Raw genomic sequence first — 21,595 nt, 5'->3', positions numbered from 1 at the left:
AGCGGAGACGGGCAGGGTCACGCCGCCCAGCCGCCGAGAGACTGGGATGCGCATGCGTGTGAGACGCACGTGCGTCCCAGTCTAATGGAGACCCTCTCCGCCAGCCCTCGCCAGCGGGGACTTTCTGGAGAGCACCGGCCAAGGAAGAGAGGGGCTCCATCTGTAAATACCGCCCTTGTTTCGGTTGGAAGCGGGTCCCTGTTGAATATTACGGATTCCGGGTATTCCTGAGAAATAGTTCCCACAAGAAGGTGCCTTACTCAATTCTTTATCATTATAAATTGTGTCATCCGGGGAATCATTCAGATGCTGAGGTAAATTTACAGCTTACATTTGGCTGGGTAGTTTATTTATGTTTCTGGTAGGCGTTCACTTTTATTACGGTTCGCGGCTTTTGTTCATGGTACTTATATGACCCCCTGGGACATGGGGGCTGGGATAGGGATTAGAGGTGCACCGCTTCATTTGGTTCTCAGTCACTAGCCTTCAAATTAGATCTTTGCCCATGGAAATGACCAGGCATCATTCATGGAGCCAGCCAACCAGCTCCTACCTGCCATGTCACAGACTCTGTTTGCAAAATGTCAGGCAGGAGCTGATTGGCTGGCTGTTTATCCCTCTCCATTTTATCACTTTTGATGCTTAGTGCATCTGGCCCCTAGTCTGTTACTATGATAGCGATGTGACATCTGCAATTGATATTATCGATCCCGTGGCTTTGGATACTGTAGATAGGGGAAATTCAGACCTGATTGTTAAAATTCACTCAGCCGGCCGCTGGTGGGGGTACGTGCATGTGGGTATATGTGCATGTTAGTGCCGGTATTTGCTGGACCGGGGGGGTGCATTCATCAGGGTGACCTTTACCTGCTCGCTGGAAGATCTGAATCAGGCCCATGGTAAAGCGATATATGAATGAAAGCTTCTGTCACCATTTAGGATGTTGCACATAGCCACAAGAGTCTACTTATTTATTTAGCACCTTCTAGCAGATGATAGAATCTGATTGGTTGCTATGGGAAACACCCCATCTTCATTAGAACTCCTATCTTAGTGCTTGGGGTGACTGTATGCCTATACATGTGGAGTTATAACAGAGGACACAGTAGAGTAAGGAGACGATACATGCAGGCGTTGCTGAGGACTATGGGATAGGAACGTTCATTGCTTGAGGTGAGATAACGTGGAACAATCTCCCAATCCCATAGTAAAGGTGGATTTTGTTGGGGTACCTATGGAATAACTCAGAAACAAGAGAGCTGTGCACCATACGGCCATTACAATTCTAATAAGCGCAATCATTGAATATCATTTACAAGGATTTGGGGATAAAATTGCCCAATATTATGAGCCTACAGTACCAACGAAATGTCAAGGTCACTTCACCGGGTATGTCCCTAACATTATTGAAGCTCACCTCCACGGCACAGGGCACCTCCAAACCCCTCCACGGAAACCATTCTCGGCAACCTAGAGACGAACGCCTATAATGCTAGGGACCTACCCGATGAGTTTACCTTGATGTTTGGTGGTTAGCAGAGGGGTAACTCCGGGAGACAATGGAGTCATCTGCTGTCAGGCTCCTGCTTCCAAGAGGGCACCTCCCCTCCCCTGCAAGTTTGAATGAGTTATTCAACTCCATCGATATTGCTACTGTGGCTGTCTCCCCCTCCCAGCAGGACCATAGACGTCACACTTTATTATAAACATAATATACATAACATACATATATACATACATGCATACATACACATATGCATACATAAGAGGCAGGAAACAAGGGTGCAAATCACGAGTCCCTTATCGAAAAACCAGATTATATAAAATGACAAACACATTTCATTTCTGTAACATGTTTATTAGAAGAAAAATAAAAATTACATATTAAGCTTCAAATTCTGCATTCATTACACAGCGCGAATCTTGTGCTCTGTGCTGTGCGTCACCTTCTCAGCTTCCCTCCTGCTTTCAGTCCTGTGGGAATAAACACCTTTCTTTATTTTCGGGCAGAAATAGATTTTGTTAGCATTGTAATATTTTATATATACATGGACCGGAAACGACACGGACAATGAAGGTAGCAAGAAGCCACAGACTCAGAGTTGACAGAGCATGGTCACCAGCAGCACAGAGTATATCAGGAGACGAGTGATGTGTCAGTAAGGACAGGGCTGCATGTGACAGAGGGCAGTGACATGTTGTGGTGAGGGGACTAGAGGCAGTGGGAAGCCCCAATGTGAAAGTTATATAGTGGGAGGAGCAGGGTCTCCAGCAGCACCGAGTATATCTGGAGACGAGTGATATATTAGGAAGGACAGATCTGCATGTGACAGGGAAAGTAACATAACTTGAGGAGGGAAATGGAGGCAGCAGGAAGCCGCAGACAGAGTTATATACTGTAAGCCGCAAGGGCCCCAGCAGCACAGAGTATATCAGGAGATGTGTGATAGATTTGCGAGGACAGGGTCAATATCACAGCAATTCCTATTATAAGGTATCACTATAATAATGAAATGTGGATGGGCATTGATGACGAAAGTGTCCCACACAAATGCTGATCTTTTTGTTGTCTTATCCACAGAAATTGGTTGCCATAAACTAATTAATGCTTAAAAGGTAAGCTCTATATGAATTATTTATTAGAGCTGACCAACTGGAACCTGTCACCATTCCTTGACCCTGTGAAAGTTCCCTAGGCCAAGGTGTTAGGGGACAACCCAAGATTCCCACAGTGAGTGTATAGACAGAAGTAAGTCAGCGAGCATTACGTGTCGGAGCCAACATCAGACAGAATCAGTGTCTTTGATCACAGACCTCCACAGGAAGCTTAGATCTCAGACAAATTAGATAAAAATGAATTTATAGCAGATATGTGTCCTCCGGCTCACAAGGCTCTACGCTGTCTTAGGAGTGGCATGGTAAGTATCAAAACATATAAATCGCTGCATTTCCTTTCTTTTTGTCTTTCTGATAAGTTCTAATTGAAGTAAGGAGATGAGACTGTTCTCGGACCTTATCCTAATTACGATACATAAGGCAAACACCACATGTGTGGGCAAATTGAGTTACCACCCATCTGAAGAGCGACAGCTCTTTGTTTCCTTCCGAGTCACAACAACACACGGATCTAGGCCCAGCATGACAAGGACAGACTTGAAGAATTAGATGTTTTAAGAGTTCCAGAAATCCCAACGGTCCTTGAGTCATTTTTGCAAGAAGTATTTTCCTTTAGGGATGGTCATCGGTGCGGTCACCACTATTATGCATTTCCTTTGACTGGTCCATAGGCCAATCAGAGCATGGGGGTGGGGCTTCAGGGGTGCCAGGGTGCTCAGTGCCCGGGAACCTTGGTCAAAATATATATATTCGGTTCTGCTGTGCCGTCGATGGAAGGAAACAATCTGGTTCTCCCAATCGATGGCATAAGTATTCTTCATCGGCCATAAACCATGGATGATTTGGAATTATCGATGGTGGATGGCCATACCTATTTTCCTTCCAGTTACTGAACGTATGAGGTGAAAAGGTGCACTCCTGAATTGGTTTCAGCATTAGTCTGATAAACTTTCCTGATCTACTGTACATTGTTCCATATAAACATTCAAACCCATGCAGATGAATTCAAACATACTGTACTTGTATACACTGGTGGATTGTTTGTATATAACTTTACTGTGGATTTATATCGTAGGAGACATTTGCAAACAACACTTTGACCTATATGAGACTACCAAGCTTCCATGATTGTATAGGTTTTCTCCTGTTATGATATTTATATTAGATTCTGCATTAATATGGAGATGGATTTGTTTTGTATTGTGTCTATTGTCCTATATGTGTTTGTTTTCATTTACTAAACTATGGTTTTACAATGCAACATCCATTCCTATTGTTATTACTCTTATATACCCATCTCAGGGGTTAGTACCTAACAAAAGAAGCCAAAGGAAGGGCAACCAGTAAACCAGTGGCAGGGTTTTGGGTGCCATTTTTTCGAAGATCTGAGTCTATTGAGCTGCCCTGTGGAGAGTTACGGCTGGGAGAGAGGAGGGGCCTGAATGTAGGAGGCTGCACACGGGGCTCCACCTCTCTTAACGTGCCCCTGGGTTGTAAACTCCACTGCGGCAGAAACTAATGTGAATAGCCACATAGTGGGTGGGATGTTCTAAAGCAGAAATGCCGTAGAAAACCTTGACCCGTCCCAGATCATCTTGCATCGGCCCTGATGACCTAGAACTGGCTACGCTAACCTTGCACCAGCCTCGCTAACCTTGCACCAGCCTCGCTAACCTTGCACCAGCCCCGCTAACCTTGCACCAGCCTTGTTAACCTCGCACCAGCCCCGCTAACCTTGCACCAGCCTTGTTAATCTCGCACCAGCCCCGCTAACCTCACACCGGCCTTGTTAACCTCGCACCAGCCCCGCTAACCTTGAACCAGCCCTGTGAACCTCCACTGCACATTGTGGTCTTTGTTGTCGCAAGCCCTTTGTAAATTAATGTGCTTAATCTAATGCAGTGGTTCTCAACCTCGGTCCTCAATGACCCCCAACAGTCCATGTTTTCCAGGTCTCCGCACAGAATCACAGGTGAAATAATTAGCTCCTCCTGTGATCTTTTAAAAAGCATCAGTGATTGGGCATCAGTGCTGGCATCAGTGCTGGGTTACCTGGAAAACGTGCACTGTTGGGGGGTCCTTGAGGACCAAGGCTGAGAACCAGTGATCTAATGCATCATTCATTAGGCGTGCTTATAAAATGGGCAGTGTCTGCTGATCAAACTCATGTGGCCCACACGGGCCGCACCTTGTCTACATGAAAAAAATCAGTGGTTTTCTGGACAATGACATATTAATCAAGTGGATAGTGCACACTACAGAGGAACCTGACTTGGTCATGACTTAAGGGGAATATTTTGCTGGTGTGCACTTGGAGAGTGATGAGTAGAGACAGGATTATATTAATTTGCATATTTGCATATGTATTTGCATATTTTGCCCATTCTAACTGGTTATTGCATATTTTACCTAAAATCTAGTGATGGTGCATATTTTTCCAAAGGGGAGTACTACACGTATTTGGCCCGCCTCCTTTCCACCCGTGAATCACGGCACTGCTTTGCCCTGCTGCTGCTGACTAGGTAGTGGTAGAGTGTGTAGGTCGGGCCAATATTTGCGCAGTGTAGGGGACCTTAGATTACGCTACGTTTGACACTGCTCTAGGCTGCCAAAGCATTTTAATAAAAGTCAGTAGGGGCGTATGCCGTCACGAAGCTCCTGAACCTTTGCCTACCCCTGGCCTGGGACTTTGTGCCAAGAGAGAGACTTCTGCAGCAGAGGAGGTGGGCGGAAGGGTTGTGACATCACACGGTGTGGAGGAAACGCAAGGTCACAGTGAGTATGAGGTGGAAGGAGGAAGCCTTCCACTGCGCCGCCCTCACATGCTATCCATATCTATTACACTTGATCCATCGGCGCTGGAGATGAGGGTCCTTGTAGTTGATGCCAGAAGAGCCTAGGACGCTGCAGTTTGCTGTAGCAGCCAGGAAGAAAAAAACAATAAGTGCTAACATAGCACCTAAATCCATATACTGCCCAGTTACCGCAGTGGATGTGGAACGGTCCTTTTCCACTTATAAAAATATTATTATCGAGTTATCGAAGAAGGCACAATCTTACTGCCGAATATTTGGAACAGTACCTGATTGTTTACATTTTCAAGAGTAACAGAATGTTAAATAATTGTTAATTATCAATATATTATTTTACTGCTTGCTAATTGTATGCTGATTTTTAAATAAATAAGTTTTAAATTACTTTTTTAATTATATAATGTAGCATATTTTAACACTTTTCATGCATATTTTATGTATTTTTTATGCATATTTCAAGCATTTTATGTTGCATATAATCCTGTCTCTAGTGATGAGGTGTAAGGGCAGGTTAGTGCTATGCCACCTCCTTCTTACCTTCATCTTTCATCTGGGTCCAATCCAGGATACTGGCATTTAAGATAGTGGTGGTCAAAATACAGACCTCGGCATCCTGACTGCCTAAAATTCCAACAAGGGTGTTGAACTAAACTAACACGAATTCTCCCTCTCCCCACAGCCTTCCCCTAATGTACCCCATGCAGCCTAACCCTAAGCCCCCTCCTCTGTAGCCTAACCTCCCCCACTGCATAACCCTACCCCCACAGTCTAACCCCTTCAGCGTTGGCATTTTGAAAGGATTCTGGAACCAGGATTCTTACCACCGGGATCCCATTCTTTAGAATGCCAACTAGATTCACATTAACTTCTGTTAGTGGCACACATGGTTGTGTTTATCTTTGCTGGCCAACTACCGGAATGTGTTGGCCTTTCTGGATCTTGTAACATGACAATTATAAGCTGATTGGCTGGTACTTTATCTCACTCTCTACAACATCTCTCTACAAGCTTTCAATTATTTCAACCCAAAGACTAGTAACTTAGAAGCTGACCTACATATATATAATGCAACTTGTACAGTACATAGCTCTTCTGAAAAGGATGAATGTGGGTAAAATAATTACTGCAACTAATCTGCCATTAAATGTGCAATATTAATATCAAAGTCACCAGTCCTCCAAAATCCAATACTCCAAAAGCCAATCCTCAAACACTCCAAAAGCCAACCCTCCAATACTCCAAAGTTCAATACTCCAAAAGCCAATCTTTCAATACTCAAAAAGCCAATCCTCCAATACTCCAAAATCCAATACACCAAAAGCCAATCCAATACTCCAAAAGGCAATCCTACAATACTCCAAAAGCCAATTCTCGAATACTCCAAAACCCAACACTCTGAAAGCCAACCCTCCAATACTACAAATTCCAATACGCCAGTACTCCAAAATCCACTACTCCAAAAGTCAATCCTCCAACACTCCAAAATCCAATACTCCAAAAGCCAATCCTCCAATCCTCCAAAAGCCAATCCTCCAATACTCCAAAAGCCAATCCTCCAATACTCCAAAATCCAATCCTCCAAAATCCAATACTCCAAAATCCAATACACCAAAAGCCAATCCAATACTCCAAAAGCCAACCCTCCAATACTCCAAATTCCAATACGCCAGTACTCCAAAATCCACTACTCAAAAAGTCAATCCTCCAATACTCCAAAATCCAATACTCAAAAAAACAATCCTCCAATACTCAAAAATTCAATCCTCCAAAAGCCAATCCTCCAATCCTCCAAAAGCCAATCCTCCAATACTCCAAAAGCCAATCCTCCAATACTCCAAAATCCAATACTCCAAAAGCCAATCCAATACTCCAAAAGCCAATCCTACAATACTCCAAAAGCCAACCCTCCAATACGCCAAATTCCAATACGCCAGTACTCCAAAATCCACTACTCCAAAAGTCTTACTCCAATACTCCAAAATCCAATACTCAAAAAAACAATTCTCCAATACTCAAAAATTAAATACTCCAAAAGCCAATCCTCCAATACTCCAAAATCCAATACACCAAAAGACAATCCAATACTCCAAAAGACAATCCTCCAATACTCCAAAAGCCAATCCTCCAATACTCCAAAATCCAATACTCCAAAAGCCAATCCAATACTCCAAAAGGCAATCCTACAATACTCCAAAAGCCAACCCTCCAATACTCCAAATTCCAATACGCCAGTACTCCAAAATCCACTACTCCAAAAGTCTTACTCCAATACTCCAAAATCCAATACTCAAAAAAACAATTCTCCAATACTCAAAAATTCAATACTCCAAAAGCCAATCCTCCAATACTCCAAAAGCCAATCCTCCAATACTCAAAAATCCAATACACCAAAAGACAATCCAATACTCCAAAAGCCAATCCTACAATACTCCAAAATCCAAAACACCAAAAGAAAATCCAATACTCCAAAAGACAATCCTACAATACTCCAAAAGCTAATCCTACAATACTCCAAAATCCAATACTCCAAAAGACAATCTTCCAATACTCCAAAATCCAGTACTCCAAAAGACAATCCTCCATGTTTCAAAATCTGAACTTTCCTCCCAAATCAGGACACAAGTCAAAGGAAAGCTTGTAATTAAGTTTGCTGTTACTCTAATTAAATAGCTGACTTTATTTTCAGAGCATATGTAATTATCTGGAACAACGCCATATAGGACATTACAGATACAGATGAAAGGATTAATGTTTGATGGATAGCAGCAATTAGCTTATAGCTTATAAAACGGTCAGATACACATGAAATATATCTAGTAACCAGAACTGAACTTTATCCGTGAAAATAATCCAGGCTTACTTTAAATCCCATTTGGTGAAGGATTAAAAATTGAGCTTCTTATGTTATTTACTGTGTTACACTTAATTAATTTATTTTTTTGGCTCACTTAAGTGGATTTTGTACAGAGTAAAGTTTGAAAATTTGTTAGTAAAAAACAGAAAAATAACTCAAAGAAGAAATGGGAGAAAATGTAGAATGTGTTTCTGGTGAAATTTGGCACGAAAAGTCCAAGTTCTGTCCTACCCACATTCCCAAATATAGGGCCTGATTCAGAGTGAGTTTAGGCCCGCCCCGCGATGTGTCTGAAAATTTTGGGGACTAATCGCTCTGCACAGTCTCTGTCCGACCCTCTGCAGCTGACAGGCGCTAGGACCCAGCTGGGGAGGGCGGAGCTTTGACATGCATTACTGCACATGCTCGGCTATGTGTTTGGACCCGCCCCTGAGTTACCACTCTCTGTTGATGATGTACTGTACATGGCCCCACAGGGACCCTATTACCCTGATGTGTGCAGCTCTCAGAAAAAGTCTCTACTCACTTTTCACTTTCTTTCTTTTTAGGAACCAGCAACAGAAGAGCGACACAACAATGGCGGAGGCAGCAGAGCTGAGCACGACCAGCATAAACATATTTTCTCCATCACGGCTCGGTGAGAGTGACACTTGGAATTGATCGGATTGCACTGAGAATGTCACCCCTGCAATGAGAAGGGATAGAAGGGTTAGGATGCCAGTCTCTCAAAGCTGTCACATAGACAGAATAACTCACAGTTTGGCTGCAGAACCGGTTCTCAGTCTACAATAGGCCTGATTCAGCTTTGAGCCACAGCACTGTTTACTGTACTCTCTTTGGAGTGCCCCTCTGAGCTTTCTTTCTCTGATCAGTGTACTGTTCAATCCTCCCCTCCTCTTCCCCTCTCTGCCTTTTGAATGACACACTGAGAGCTCAGTGTCTGTGGCAGCCATTTTTGTTTTGTATCCAGAGAGATTTTTTAAATGGAGATAATTCTATTGAGACTCCACCTACTTCTCTAGTGGGTTGATGAGTGAGTCCTACACTATTGGTCGACAGGCCACAGGTCTTCACATGGACATGGTTGACATACCTTATACTGACATGGGCAAAAGGTCAACACAAGCAATAGGTTGGCATGGGAAATGTTGACATGAGTTTTTTTGCACTTTTGGGTTTCTATGTCGACATATGTGTACCACTTTGCTCGCCATGCTTCCGGCACATTATAATATTCTATATTCTCTATGTCAGCTTGGATAGTGAAGTATAAAAAAACATGTCAACCTTTTTCATGTTGACTATGTGGACCTTTTGACCATGTCGGCCTAAGGTATGTCTACCTTTTTTTCTGTGTCTGTTGACCTGCCAGCCACTGCAAAAGCAGGCCCGGCTAAAGTTTGTCTCTCCAGCTGATACAAAACTACTCATCCCACAGTTTTTTTGCATTTCCTAAGAGCATAACTGTGGCAAGGCATGCTGGGATGTGTAGTTTCACAACAGCTGTGCTACAAAGCATACCGGTTATGCAGAGTGACTATGGACTGCAATTGCCAACCAGTAAACCAGCTTTGCATTCCTGCGCATTTGGCCAATACTAAAATAGAGGAGCCGCTGTCTACTTTAAGGAACCGTCTTTAAAATTCGGCACTGCCTCCGTGCGCTGTAAAGTCAATTCCACATAAAAAATACATCGGCATCTCCAGGATTTTACACGTCCCAAGTGAAATCAGAAGCACGAGGCGCTGATCAATAGGCAGAAAAAGTTTCATCGGACGAACTACATGTTCCTCGCGCAAACTTTTCCTTTTCAAGATACAGCTCGGAACATGTTTATACTGCATTGTCTTTGAGCATGAAATATTGTATCGGCGGATCTGAATCCCAACCTGAGGACAGATACAAATAAAGGGGGGAATATTTTCAGATGTAGAAGAGAAATGAGCCAGGAGCCTCCAGCAGCAGCTGCCGCTGGATTACAAATATTGAAATGACTTAGAACCATCAACAACTGTCTCCCAAGACAGAAATATGTATAATTACCAGACGTTTTGAAGTAGAAGAAAATCCAGTACGTATACCCCAGCGAGAGGCGGTATACAGGAGCAGAGGAGAGAAAATACAATCATAGTAGGGCACATTAATAATGAGCAATACAGACATGCTGATTCATTCACGAGGCTTCTTAAAGAGATAGCCCATCCCCCAGGGCCCACCGGTTACCTGAGGTCAGCAAACTGTGGTGAACAACAACACACTTGGGGTCGGTTAGATTTGGAGGTATGTCATTTTTATTTGGCGTGCAGTTAACATCCCGCCAATGGAAACCTGCATCCCGATCATAGGTAGCTTTAAGCTGGGGTTTGGGACCTAGGGTTAGGTGCGGGAGGGGAAGGTTAGGGTTAGGCTGCGGAAGGGATGTGTTAAACTACAGGTGGAAAGGCTAGGGTTAGGCTGTGGGAGGGGAGGGTTAGGCAGTGGGGAGGTAAGGTATGGCTGTGTGGAGGGAGGGTCAGGGTTAGGCTGTGGGAGGGGAGGTATCTGTTGCTGGGCTCCTGCTCCCAAGAGGGCACCTCGATTTCCCTGCAAATTTTAATCAATTTGTTGAAAGCCGAATGGAACCGGTAATTGAACCATAAACATTGCTTCTGTGGTTCTATCAGGAAGGTATCAGCCTTATATTTATATAACATATTATATATATTATATTTATTTAATATGGCGTGTGTGGGACACACATACACACACACACACACCAATATTTATCTTGCTCTGGGCAACCGGGAAGAACTTCTACCACTGGCCATCAATTAAATTGGTACTTGTTTCCTATCTGGGCGCCCGCTAAGTTAATTGCGCACCATGCTATTCTCCGTATAAAAATCAGATCGCATCGCATCGGATACCACAAATACACATACACGATATTGAACGATGCAATGCGATGCGATGCGATCCGATTCCCCATAGGAAACAATGTTAAATGGATCAATTTACCCAAATCAGCATAGGGAAGAATGGTAAATGGGCCAGAAACCCCCAAAAACCCACAGAGCAGTGGAATGTCCCTCCAAAAGTAGTTGACGCCACCCCGCCATCAACGTGAACCCGAAGCGTGGCGAGCGCAGCGAGCCCGCGAGGGGCGGCGGTACGCGTCCTCCGACCTTTTCATGCCCTACTATCCACTAGGGCGTGGAGTGAGAATAGAATAGTGTGGCGAGCGCAGCGAGCCACCGAGCCCGAAGCGTGGCGAGCGCACGCGGATACCTTCACAGGTAAACGCGTCCCTTCGCGGGCTTCCCAGGTGTCCGCGTCGCCATGGACACCTGGGAAGCCCGCGAAGGGACGCGTTTACCTGTGAAGGTATCCGCGTGCGCTCGCCACGCTTCGGGCTCGGTGGCTCGCTGCGCTCGCCACACTATTCTATTCTCACTCCACGCCCTAGTGGATAGTAGGGCATGAAAAGGTCGGAGGACGCGTACCGCCGCCCCTCGCGGGCTCGCTGCGCTCGCCACGCTTCGGGTTCACGTTGATGGCGGGGTGGCGTCAACTACTTTTGGGGGGACATTTCAATGTTCAGGGGTGTTTTTGGCCCATTTACTATTGTTCCTATGATAATTTGGCTAAATTGAGCCATTTCACATTGTTTCCTATGGGAAATTGAATCGGATCGCATCGCATCGTATACCATCGTACATCATCGAGTACCGAATCCGATGCGATGCGATCCGATTTCATTACGGTGCCGTACGTAGAAAACCTGGGCGCCCAGATAGGAAACAAGTACCATTAAATTCTTCAACAATTGCAGAGACGGTATCCGGACTGATCAAAGACTGACTTATGATAGACAGTCATATGGTCAACCACTAATGGTTGACAGTCAAAAGGCCGACAGGGTTTAAAGGTCGACACACAATAGGTCGACAGGGTCTAAAGGTCAACACGGAAAAGGTCGACAGGGTTAAACGGTCGACAGGCAATATATCGACGGGGTCAAAAGGTCGACATGAAAAAGGTTGACATGGATTTTTTTGACAAAATTTTCAGCCGACATGTGCCGACAGGTGGCATTATATACCATCCACTAGGGCATGGAGGGAGAATAAAATAGCCCCATGCGAGGGGATGCGGTACACTTAGACAGTGTCCATGTTGACCTATGTCGACATAGAAAACATTAAAAACTCATGTCAACCTTTTTCCATGTCGGCTTTTTGGATGTCGGTCTTTTGACCATGTTGACCTTTTAGCTGACAACCTTTTGACCGTGTCGGCATTTTTCATGTCGAACCTTTTAACCATGTCGACATTTGACCTGGCGACCTTTTGACCTTGTGACCGTGTATCATGAGTCAGTCTATGATTTATACCATGACCGCAGAGCCAAGTCCCTGTTTGTTTTTGAATATATTCATGTGAATATTAAAGCTTATACCTGCTGTGAAGGCTTTGGGGATGGCAGGGAGGCATTGGGTGACAAGCAGAGGCAGCGCTTACCTGTTTGCTAGGCTGCGAGTATATGCAGGCCCAGGGCTGCCACTAGAAATGTTGGGGCTCGGGACCTTCCCGCCCCCCGCCTACCCCCCCCCTCCCCCAGTTACTATTACTTACCAGCAGCGGCCGAGCACACACTACAGCCTGCAGAGCGCCGAGCCCCTCTGTATCCTAGGTTCGGCGCTCTGCAGGCTGCACTGTGTATTGTGTGTGCCTGGCTTGGGGGCTGCCGGGTGGGGGAGGCGTTGTGCGGGGGCAGGGGGTGGCGCCGTGCCCCGGTGGGCAGCTGCTCGGGCCCCTCCAGAGGCCGGGGCCTGGGACACCTGTACCCACGGCACCCCCCTGTCGGCGGCCCTGCGCAGGCCCTATGTTGCTATGTAGGTGAAGGAGACGTAACGTGTGCAGGTAGAGTTAGATTTGTGAGGGGCGTGTCCTAACTTAAATCTTATCTGCTCTGTAACAATAAAGCTAACATTTGTGGGCAACATGCAAAAGCAGCTGGTATTCACCCTGCATGCAAAAAATAAAAAAAGTGTATTTACACCCCTCGCATGGCAACATGGTCTGTCCGGGTGAAGTTGCTCTTTTTTTTTTTGCTTTACACCCACCTAAGAATCATGAGTCTGAAAATATGCAGTATACAGGCAGAAATCAGAACTCTAGTGCAATGATATGCCTGTGCCCGTATCTCTGCCACTACCCTGCCCATAGCCCTCATCCCCAGTACAGACACTGATACTACATAAGAGGAAGGACTGAAAATGTCGTCCACTCAACGTACACGTAACTCTACGATCACGAGATGGTTCTCTTCCCTGCATTATGTGAAGTTGCCCCATAGAGATACCTCTAGTTGTCAGATCCGTCTATAAACTCACCACCGGTATCCTTATGCTTAAAAACCTTTAACACTTAAACGTAACTTACTTAACTAAAATAACGACACGGACAAAGAGCGTTTCAAATAATGAATGTCAAATTTATTTTGACAACTGACAATAAACTATAAAATGGTGGCGGCACCAAAGAACGGTCAGAGGAAAGAAAAGGGGGGTGGGATCACCATAGCATTCGCACACCGCTGGTGATCAACTCTCCCAGCCAACCACCTGGGTCGGTGGTGGCAGCCATCTTCCGTGCAAAGAAGTATGGCTCATGACAATCGATGTCGGGAGAGTGCACCCACTATCTACACACATTCCATCTACACAAATGACCGTTCTTTACCACCGCCCAAGAGAAGAAGAAGAGACCGAAAATTTTCATAGAGGCAGACTTCCTGGATCACAAGACCCTCCTAATCTCACTACTCCTCCCCCTGCACCCATTGGCTGCCAGCACAGCACACTTTCAACAACCACTACCAACCGTTAAATAGATGCAGCACAAGAAAACCTTCGGGGGTTTATGTCACCTCCAACTTAATCAGTCATCGGTTTTTCTTTACAATGATGGTCAGAAAAGTCTGACTGGAGAAACGCAAAGGTGCGCATATTTGCTCCAGCGCACGAGTAGTAGGGTAAATGTCGCTGTATGGGGACGCACTTGTGCTTACAGGCCCTGTATCTCATCTAGAAGGGGTGGGCTATAATTTCTGTAACACGCCTCAGCATTTACTCACATTCTCACTGATTGAGCATCACCAAATTTGCTCCAATGTTCTACAGTATTCGTTACGTTCTACAAATGTTTTCCTTTTTCTTATCTCTCCGTAATACATGTTAAATAGAGAATTTCATGATCATTCTTCATGCTTAGACAACAAATGCACCTTTTGTTATGTTTCTGCACAGAATAAAGGCACTCAGTATGCCCGGTAGTGTTTCCCCCGTGTCCCGGAGGAGTCTCCGTAATTCACAGTTCCACCAATTTCACACACCCCCGAGTTATTGAATAAAGGTGCCTTTTCCAGGAATTTTGTTTTGAAAGCCCCTCGGTGAGCCAAGCACTACAGTTAAATCCCAAACAAGACGCATTTTCCTTTTGACATGTGTTTTGTATTACGGCTGGGGAATAAATAGAATTATCCACTGCATCTGTTGTATAAGGTGCACTCATAAAATGCTAGAAATAGGTCTTCTTCAGCTCAACCACTTCCCGGGCCGTAGAGAGCGGCGGTGGACCCAGGCCCTTGCTGGGCAACTCCAACATGCCTGGGCTTGGGTAATTAATACCCATTATCCCCCACCCACCAAACCACATCCTTGACGGTCCTGTTCACTTCACACACACAGGGGGCATCAGAGCCGGCCTTAGGCATAGGCAAACTAGGCAATTGCCTAGGCCATTAGGAATGCCTTGGGGCATCAGCAGCTTCTGCTGATTAAAATGATATGCAGCATGCCTATATTCTGTGTGTGAGTGAGGCTGTATCTGCATATGAAATAGTGTATTCATGGAAATCACTGTAACATAGCATTCCGTATGCAGGTACAGCCACAGTCTGATGGGAGGGCCCAGTGGGGCCCCAGGCCCCCTCCCCTCAAGTGACAGAAGCAGCTGCAGCTCTTCTCCTCTGCCCAGAGCACACTGCTCTGTGCTGGTTTGCAGTGTGGCCATGGAGGTGCTTAAAATACAATATTTTCTCAGGATTTTTTTCTAAGGGTATAATGTGAATAATGTGAGGAGTAATGTATATAAGGTAGAGTGATACTACTGTGTGATGTAATGTGAATAAGGGACACCATCGCATGATATAATGTGAATAAAGTTGCTTGACTGTGTGGCATAATTTGAATTTGGGGTGCTATTGTGTGGCCATGCCCGTTCCCAGCAAGGACACACCCCTTTTTGGGCTGCGCACCGAATATGTGCACTGTTTCTACTTAAAATATTGAGGGTAGGAGCACCAAAATGATGACTGCTATGATGAGGGTTGATGGTGCTGGGAAAGGGGAGCAGGGTCAGAGGCGGAACTAGTGGCGGTGCTAGGGGGCACCAGCCAAAATCTTGCCTAGGGCATCATTTAGGCTAGGGCCGGCTCTGGGGGGCATTTATGGAAACAAACTGGTGTTCAAAGTGGTAAAGGGCCAAGAGAGTAGGGGCGGGAATGTATTAAACTTCCTAAAGAGGAAAGTTACATACAAGAACTAGCTATCACCCATCTGTATCTAGTACATTCTATGAAATGATAGCCAGATTCTATCACTTGTCCTCTTTAAAAGGTGTGATATCTCTGCCAAGGCACAATGATTGGTGGCTGCATTGCATTGTGGGAAGAAACCGCACTCCAGGTTTCCATCGACTCCTGTCAAACATAGAAACATAGAATTTAAGCAATTTATTGGCCCATAAAATGAACTGCTTCTGCCTGCCTTTACCAAGCTCTAACCAGGTTCCTTCTGCCTGCAAAACCCAATTCAAACTCATCACACTCACCTATAATCCTGCACTCAATGCTCTTCCCCCTCTATCTCCCACAATGACTCCACCACCTTCACTCACTCAATGACTGCACCTCTCTTCCCAACTGATTATCTCCTCCATCTCCCCCACGGAATTACCTGTGCTGCTCCCCACCACTGAAACTCTCTCCCTCTTAGGAGGCCGGATCTACTATGCAGAAATGCATAAAGAAAAGGTTTTCTTTGTTATTACCACATGTTCGATTGTACTGAAGCCCCCACTCAGATGCAGAGGGTAATTTCAGCTATAGCTGGCCAGGGCAATTTTATATAAAATATAGAAATAAATAATTAAATTAGTTAAAATTAGGTATGGGTGGTGCTTAACCCTTTGAGTGCCAAGTGAATTTGTCAACATAGGTGTAAAAATTGCCAAGCAAACATTTTGATTCAGCATAATGACCTGTAATGTTTCCTTACTGTATATAGGAAATATCTTTTTTTACACAACATTTTTTTTTTTTTTGCTTGAATCTATATAACAAATGTGAGCAACACTGGCATTTTTAGCGGATACATCTCTGTGAGAGATGTTGGCTCTCAAAGCGTTAAGAATCAGTAAAACGCAGTTTTGAAGAAATTATTTATTTACATCAAAGTAAAATGATATTATTAAGGTGAGCTTAGACCGTTAGTATTGCCTTGTTTCTCTAGTATTCTGAAATAAGAGGCATTGTGTTACCCTAATGATCAGGCTGTGCTCCCGGTGTACATCACTGAAGACTCTGGTCTCTCTAGGAAAGCTGATAATATTTACAACGGCAATAAACCCGTGTCTGGCAGTATAAAAGCTCTGCAGACACCTTCCTTTTGTGGCTTCTGTTCTGGACCTCTAAATTTTAATTTTCACACCCCTCCCGGGCAGAGAAGCCCGGGCAAGTTAACTGTTTTATCATCAGGAAAAAGGATGTTAATAAATAGCAAAACTGTGGAATTTATAGCATGTTACAGATTTACTAGAAAACACCCCGGCACACTCTGGTCCCAGCACTCTATAATTTGGTAAGGAAGCCATAAAATTAAACTTGTTGAAATAGACCAGTTTTCAAAGTAACACGAACATAATTGGAAAATTAGACTCATGTGCTGGGCTTGGAACGCTGGCTTGCAGTTTTTCTTTACGTGTAGGGTACTGGCTAAGATGTACAATATCAAACGTGACACAAGAATTAGTTATACAACAAAATCAAAGGTTGGGAACTGAAGAGAGACAAGCAGAAAATAATAATTGCAGGCATTACACGCCTACATAAGTTTGTGTGTCTGTGTGTGTGTGTGTGTGTGACTTCGGAAACTTGATTACACCATGTGGAGGATTTCCTATGTATTTCCACTTTGTGTATAATAGATCACAGTTCTTCATATTAAATGTGAAGATCTGGGGCCCCTCCCTCTGGTCAGGAATGCTCCTCCCACCCTGGATGGGAACTAGGGCACTGCAGTGGAGGGGGGAGGTGGGAGGGAGTTGTTGGTGGCACATGTCAATTATCTGTTTTAATTACGTTTGCCTGTAAGCTTCCCTCTTTTTTGAGCCCCGCCACCTCCTGACTAGCTCAGTGAGTAGGGTATGTGATTGCATTGCAACAGGTTATGGAATTGAATCCTGGGTATGGCAGTATATGAAAGCAGGGCTGCCACTAGGAATTTTGGGGCTCTGGACTGATTTCCAGTCAGGGCCCCTCTGCCCCCCCCCCCCATCTCTCCCCCTCCCTTCACTTCACACAACTCCTGCTGGAGGTCCCGAAGCACAGGCTTCTTCAATGCAGGATGCCAGTGGCCAATTAAAACGCAACATCGGCTGGTGAGCCAATCCGAGCTTGTGTACCAGCAGCCGCTCTGATTGGCTAATGGTACATGAGCTCTGATTGCCTCAAAAGTCGGTGGAGCGCTTTAATTGGCTGTCGGCGTTCTGCACTGAAGAAGCAGGCAGCACAGCGGAGGCAGTCAGAGGAAGGGGGGGGGGTTTGCAGTGGGCAAAATGAGTTGCCTGGGCCCTTCCAGGGGCCGGCACAAGGGACGGCTGTACCCAAAGCCCCCCCCCCCCCCCTGTTGGCGGCCTGTATGAAAGTGCGTTACAGTATTTACAAAAGGGTACTGTAACTGAATAATAAAGTGCTCTCGAGTAATGTGTATGAATGTAGTATAAAGAAGATATGTGTCAACATTTATTTACTTGCAGTGTTTTATAAATAGGCGTTCCCTTGGATCAGTTTTGTCATGCCCTTTCCCAGGAGGGAATGTGCCTTATGTCCATATTGGAAAAATGGGGGAGGCAACATTTCTCTTTTTGGCACAGGTTACCAAAAAGTCTAGTTATGGCTCTGATTGTGCCCACTCTATAGAATGCCACCCAGGCGTGATGGAACGATGACAGATCTGAAGTCAGTGCATGATGCCTGGTTCAATACACTATATTGCTCAGAAGTTTTGCAGAAATACTGCACTGTGTAAAAATCAAATGTTGGTGTTTAACTCACTAAAACCAAATGGAAGGGCCTGTGATCACACAGAGGGCTGGCGCACGTGCACGGTCATTCAAGAATCAATCGGGCTGCGAATTCGCAACCGAGTGATTGCGTCTGAATCAGGCTTTAAATAGCAATCAAAAACATGTAATCTATGTACCACCACCAGGAAAACCTCAGAACATGCAAATCAAACAAATCAGGGAGGTGGGATTTCCAGAAGAACAAAGAGAAGAAGCTGCAACAAATAATAGCGCATAAATAACAACAAATACACGCCCCAACCAAAATGGATAATAACCAAATCAATCAAATATCTCACACCAGAGATTAAAAAGGCAGCCTGTAACTTCTTAAAAGGGGTGATGGGCAGGAGCCATCAGCCTAAATGGTACATATGTCACCCCATACGTGCCTCCACCAATTAGCTTACATTTTTGTAACGTCCGCAAAAATGGTCTAAAACAAGCCCTCTTGTGTTATTACTGCATAAAAACATCTAGTAAGACAATTTAAAAAAAAATCACAATAAATCAATTTACTAATACTAACGGGGAACAACTAATATTTTCGTATTGCGATAAAATACTAGCAGAGTATATTGATGTACCGTATTGCCCTGTACGCAGAATTACTATCACCCATCACTCATCGTTGTTCTCAGCGCGAGGACAAAGGAATATATATGCGTCCAGAAACACATATAAGATTTATTTCTGCAAAGCATATTATATGAATAGTTTTGCTGTTGAGGTTGCTCATGATAAACATATTAATATATTCCTCCCGGAGGCACCCGGAGGCACGGTATCTCCAGAAATTATAGGGCGCAAGAGAGGGAAAACGGTAACAAGAAAAGCAGAAAGGAATACCTGGAGGTGATGTAACATTAAATATCAGGCACCAGTCTGATCCAGAACTTGAGACGGCCAAGTTAGAAAAGTTCCCCCATCCCTCTTGTATTTCCACCGTAGTGTTGCCTGTAAAGTTACAGAAGAGAGGTCTGAAGGTTAGCGCAGTAATTGGACCCATATTTCGGGCTTCCATACCCGCTGTGTGATCTGTAAATACACCGGTATAAAACGGAACATTCTATGTAAGAGAGAAGTATTACTGTTATATATTACATACTGTACAAGTGTATTACAGTGCGGGCATTACAGAGTGACTCGTTCACTGCCAGGTTATCCCGTTGGCTATTCCACATCCAGAAGTTTCTGAATGTCAACAATCAGAATGTTGTAACAGACGTTAGGTCGGCAATTAATATATCGGCATACACTTAGGGTGACATGTTTAAAATGTTGACATGCTCAGAATGTTGACATTTAACATGTCGACACCAGACTGTCTACATGGTTTTTAGCTTATTTTAGCAGAATACGGTCATTGGGTCGATGCGCATTGCGCCGACCACTTAAGGTCGACACAGCTTAAGTTGACACGTGAAATAGGTCGACATGCTTAAGGTCGACAGGGTTGGCAGGCCGGCACAAGCATTAGGTCAACAGTGTCTGTGTTGACAATCAAAAGGTCGACATGGGTTTTTCACTTTTTTTCAGCCGACATGTGCCGACAGGCGGTATTTCATTCCCTACCATCCACTAGGGCAAGGTGGGAGAATATAATAGGGTGCCGAGCATATTGAGGCACCGTCCTCAAAGCATGGCGAGCGCAGCTGTGCACCAATATGTCGACAGTCAGGACGAAGAAAGGTCAAAAACCTATGTCGACATTTTGACTGTCAACTAGACAATGCTTGTGTCGTCCTTCCAACCCAGTCAACCTATTTCATGTGTTGACCTAAGCTCTGTCGACCTTTAGTGGTTGACCCAATGCATGTCCACCTTTGTGTGGTCGACCCAATGACCCATACCCATTTTACCCTCGTCCAAAACCTAAACTAACCCTATCAAACCCCATTCTGGTGCCGACATGTTAAATAGTGACGCAAATACATTTTATCCATTTCAACCTAAATGTATGTAGACATTGGTCGACAATCAGAATGTTGACACGGACATTAGTTCAGCAATCACTATGTCGGCATAGACTTAGGTAGAAATGTTTAAAATGTGTTTGCATCACTATTTAAAATGTCGGCATCAGAAGGTTTCGGTAAGTTTTGGACTAGACTAAAATAAGCTAAAAACTATGTAGACATTATATGGTGAAATTTAATAGGATGAAAGATTCAGAAAGTGAGAGAATTGGTAAGAAATCTCCACTTTTTTAAGCGGCAATCATTTACACTGCAAAACCAGTTTGATTTTGAAGTGTAAATGATTGCCGCTTTAAAAAACTGGAGATTTCTACCCAAGTCTCTCACTTTCTGAATCTTTCATCCTATTCAATCTCACCCTATGGTGTCTAATGTTAAATGTCAACACTCTGAACATGTCAACATTTAACCATGTCGATCTAAATTTCTGGCTATATTCTGGTTGTTGACATTAGAGAATTCAGGATGTGTAATTATGAAATCTGGAATGATCATTTTCAGAAGCTAAATTGCATTTGGTGGAAGGAAGGCATTTGTAGTAAAATAACATTTAGTTTTTGGAGCAAGATTATTGAAGAGATAAAGGGAAACAGAGGATTCAGTTAGAGACACACACAGCAGTAATTGTAACTGCTAAACCACTCAATGGGAGTCTTCTGGTTAGACAATTCTGACTTGGAGTTTTGGTTCCTGTTTGGCACATTGAGGGGGGAATTCAATTGAAGGTGAGACATTTGAATAACCCAGCGGGTTCTTCCCGCAGCTGTGAGGTTTTCCTATTCAATTGCACGACTCAAAATGGGATGTGGTGATTTCGTGTGTGCATGGGGGGGGGGCTGTGTGTGTTACCCATTATATACATATAAACATCCCAACATCTTATGTGTACCTTTAGCATGTCATATATATATATACATTCTTAACTTAACATAAATAAACCTGAA

The 21,595-nt window shown here is 44.3% G+C and overlaps 1 protein-coding gene across 1 annotated transcript in view; it reads right to left on the bottom strand.

Moving 5' to 3' along the window:
* Positions 1-1,837: 1,837 nt before the first annotated feature.
* Positions 1,838-21,595, bottom strand: part of PKHD1 (PKHD1 ciliary IPT domain containing fibrocystin/polyductin) — a 378,814-nt gene continuing 359,056 nt past the window's right edge. The window contains exons 54-56 of the mRNA XM_083175049.1: positions 19,522-19,629; positions 8,810-8,968; positions 1,838-1,974 (exon numbers count right to left, since the gene is read on the bottom strand). Of these exons, the coding sequence (XP_083031175.1) occupies positions 1,943-1,974; positions 8,810-8,968; positions 19,522-19,629 (299 nt within the window). The 3' untranslated portion in view covers positions 1,838-1,942. The remainder of the gene's footprint in view (positions 1,975-8,809; positions 8,969-19,521; positions 19,630-21,595) is intronic.

This window comes from Crinia signifera, chromosome 3 (assembly GCF_055691185.1).
Source record: "Crinia signifera chromosome 3, ASM5569118v1, whole genome shotgun sequence".
Lineage (NCBI taxonomy): Eukaryota > Metazoa > Chordata > Amphibia > Anura > Myobatrachidae > Crinia > Crinia signifera.
This window is presented reverse-complemented; position numbering and strand designations above follow the sequence as displayed.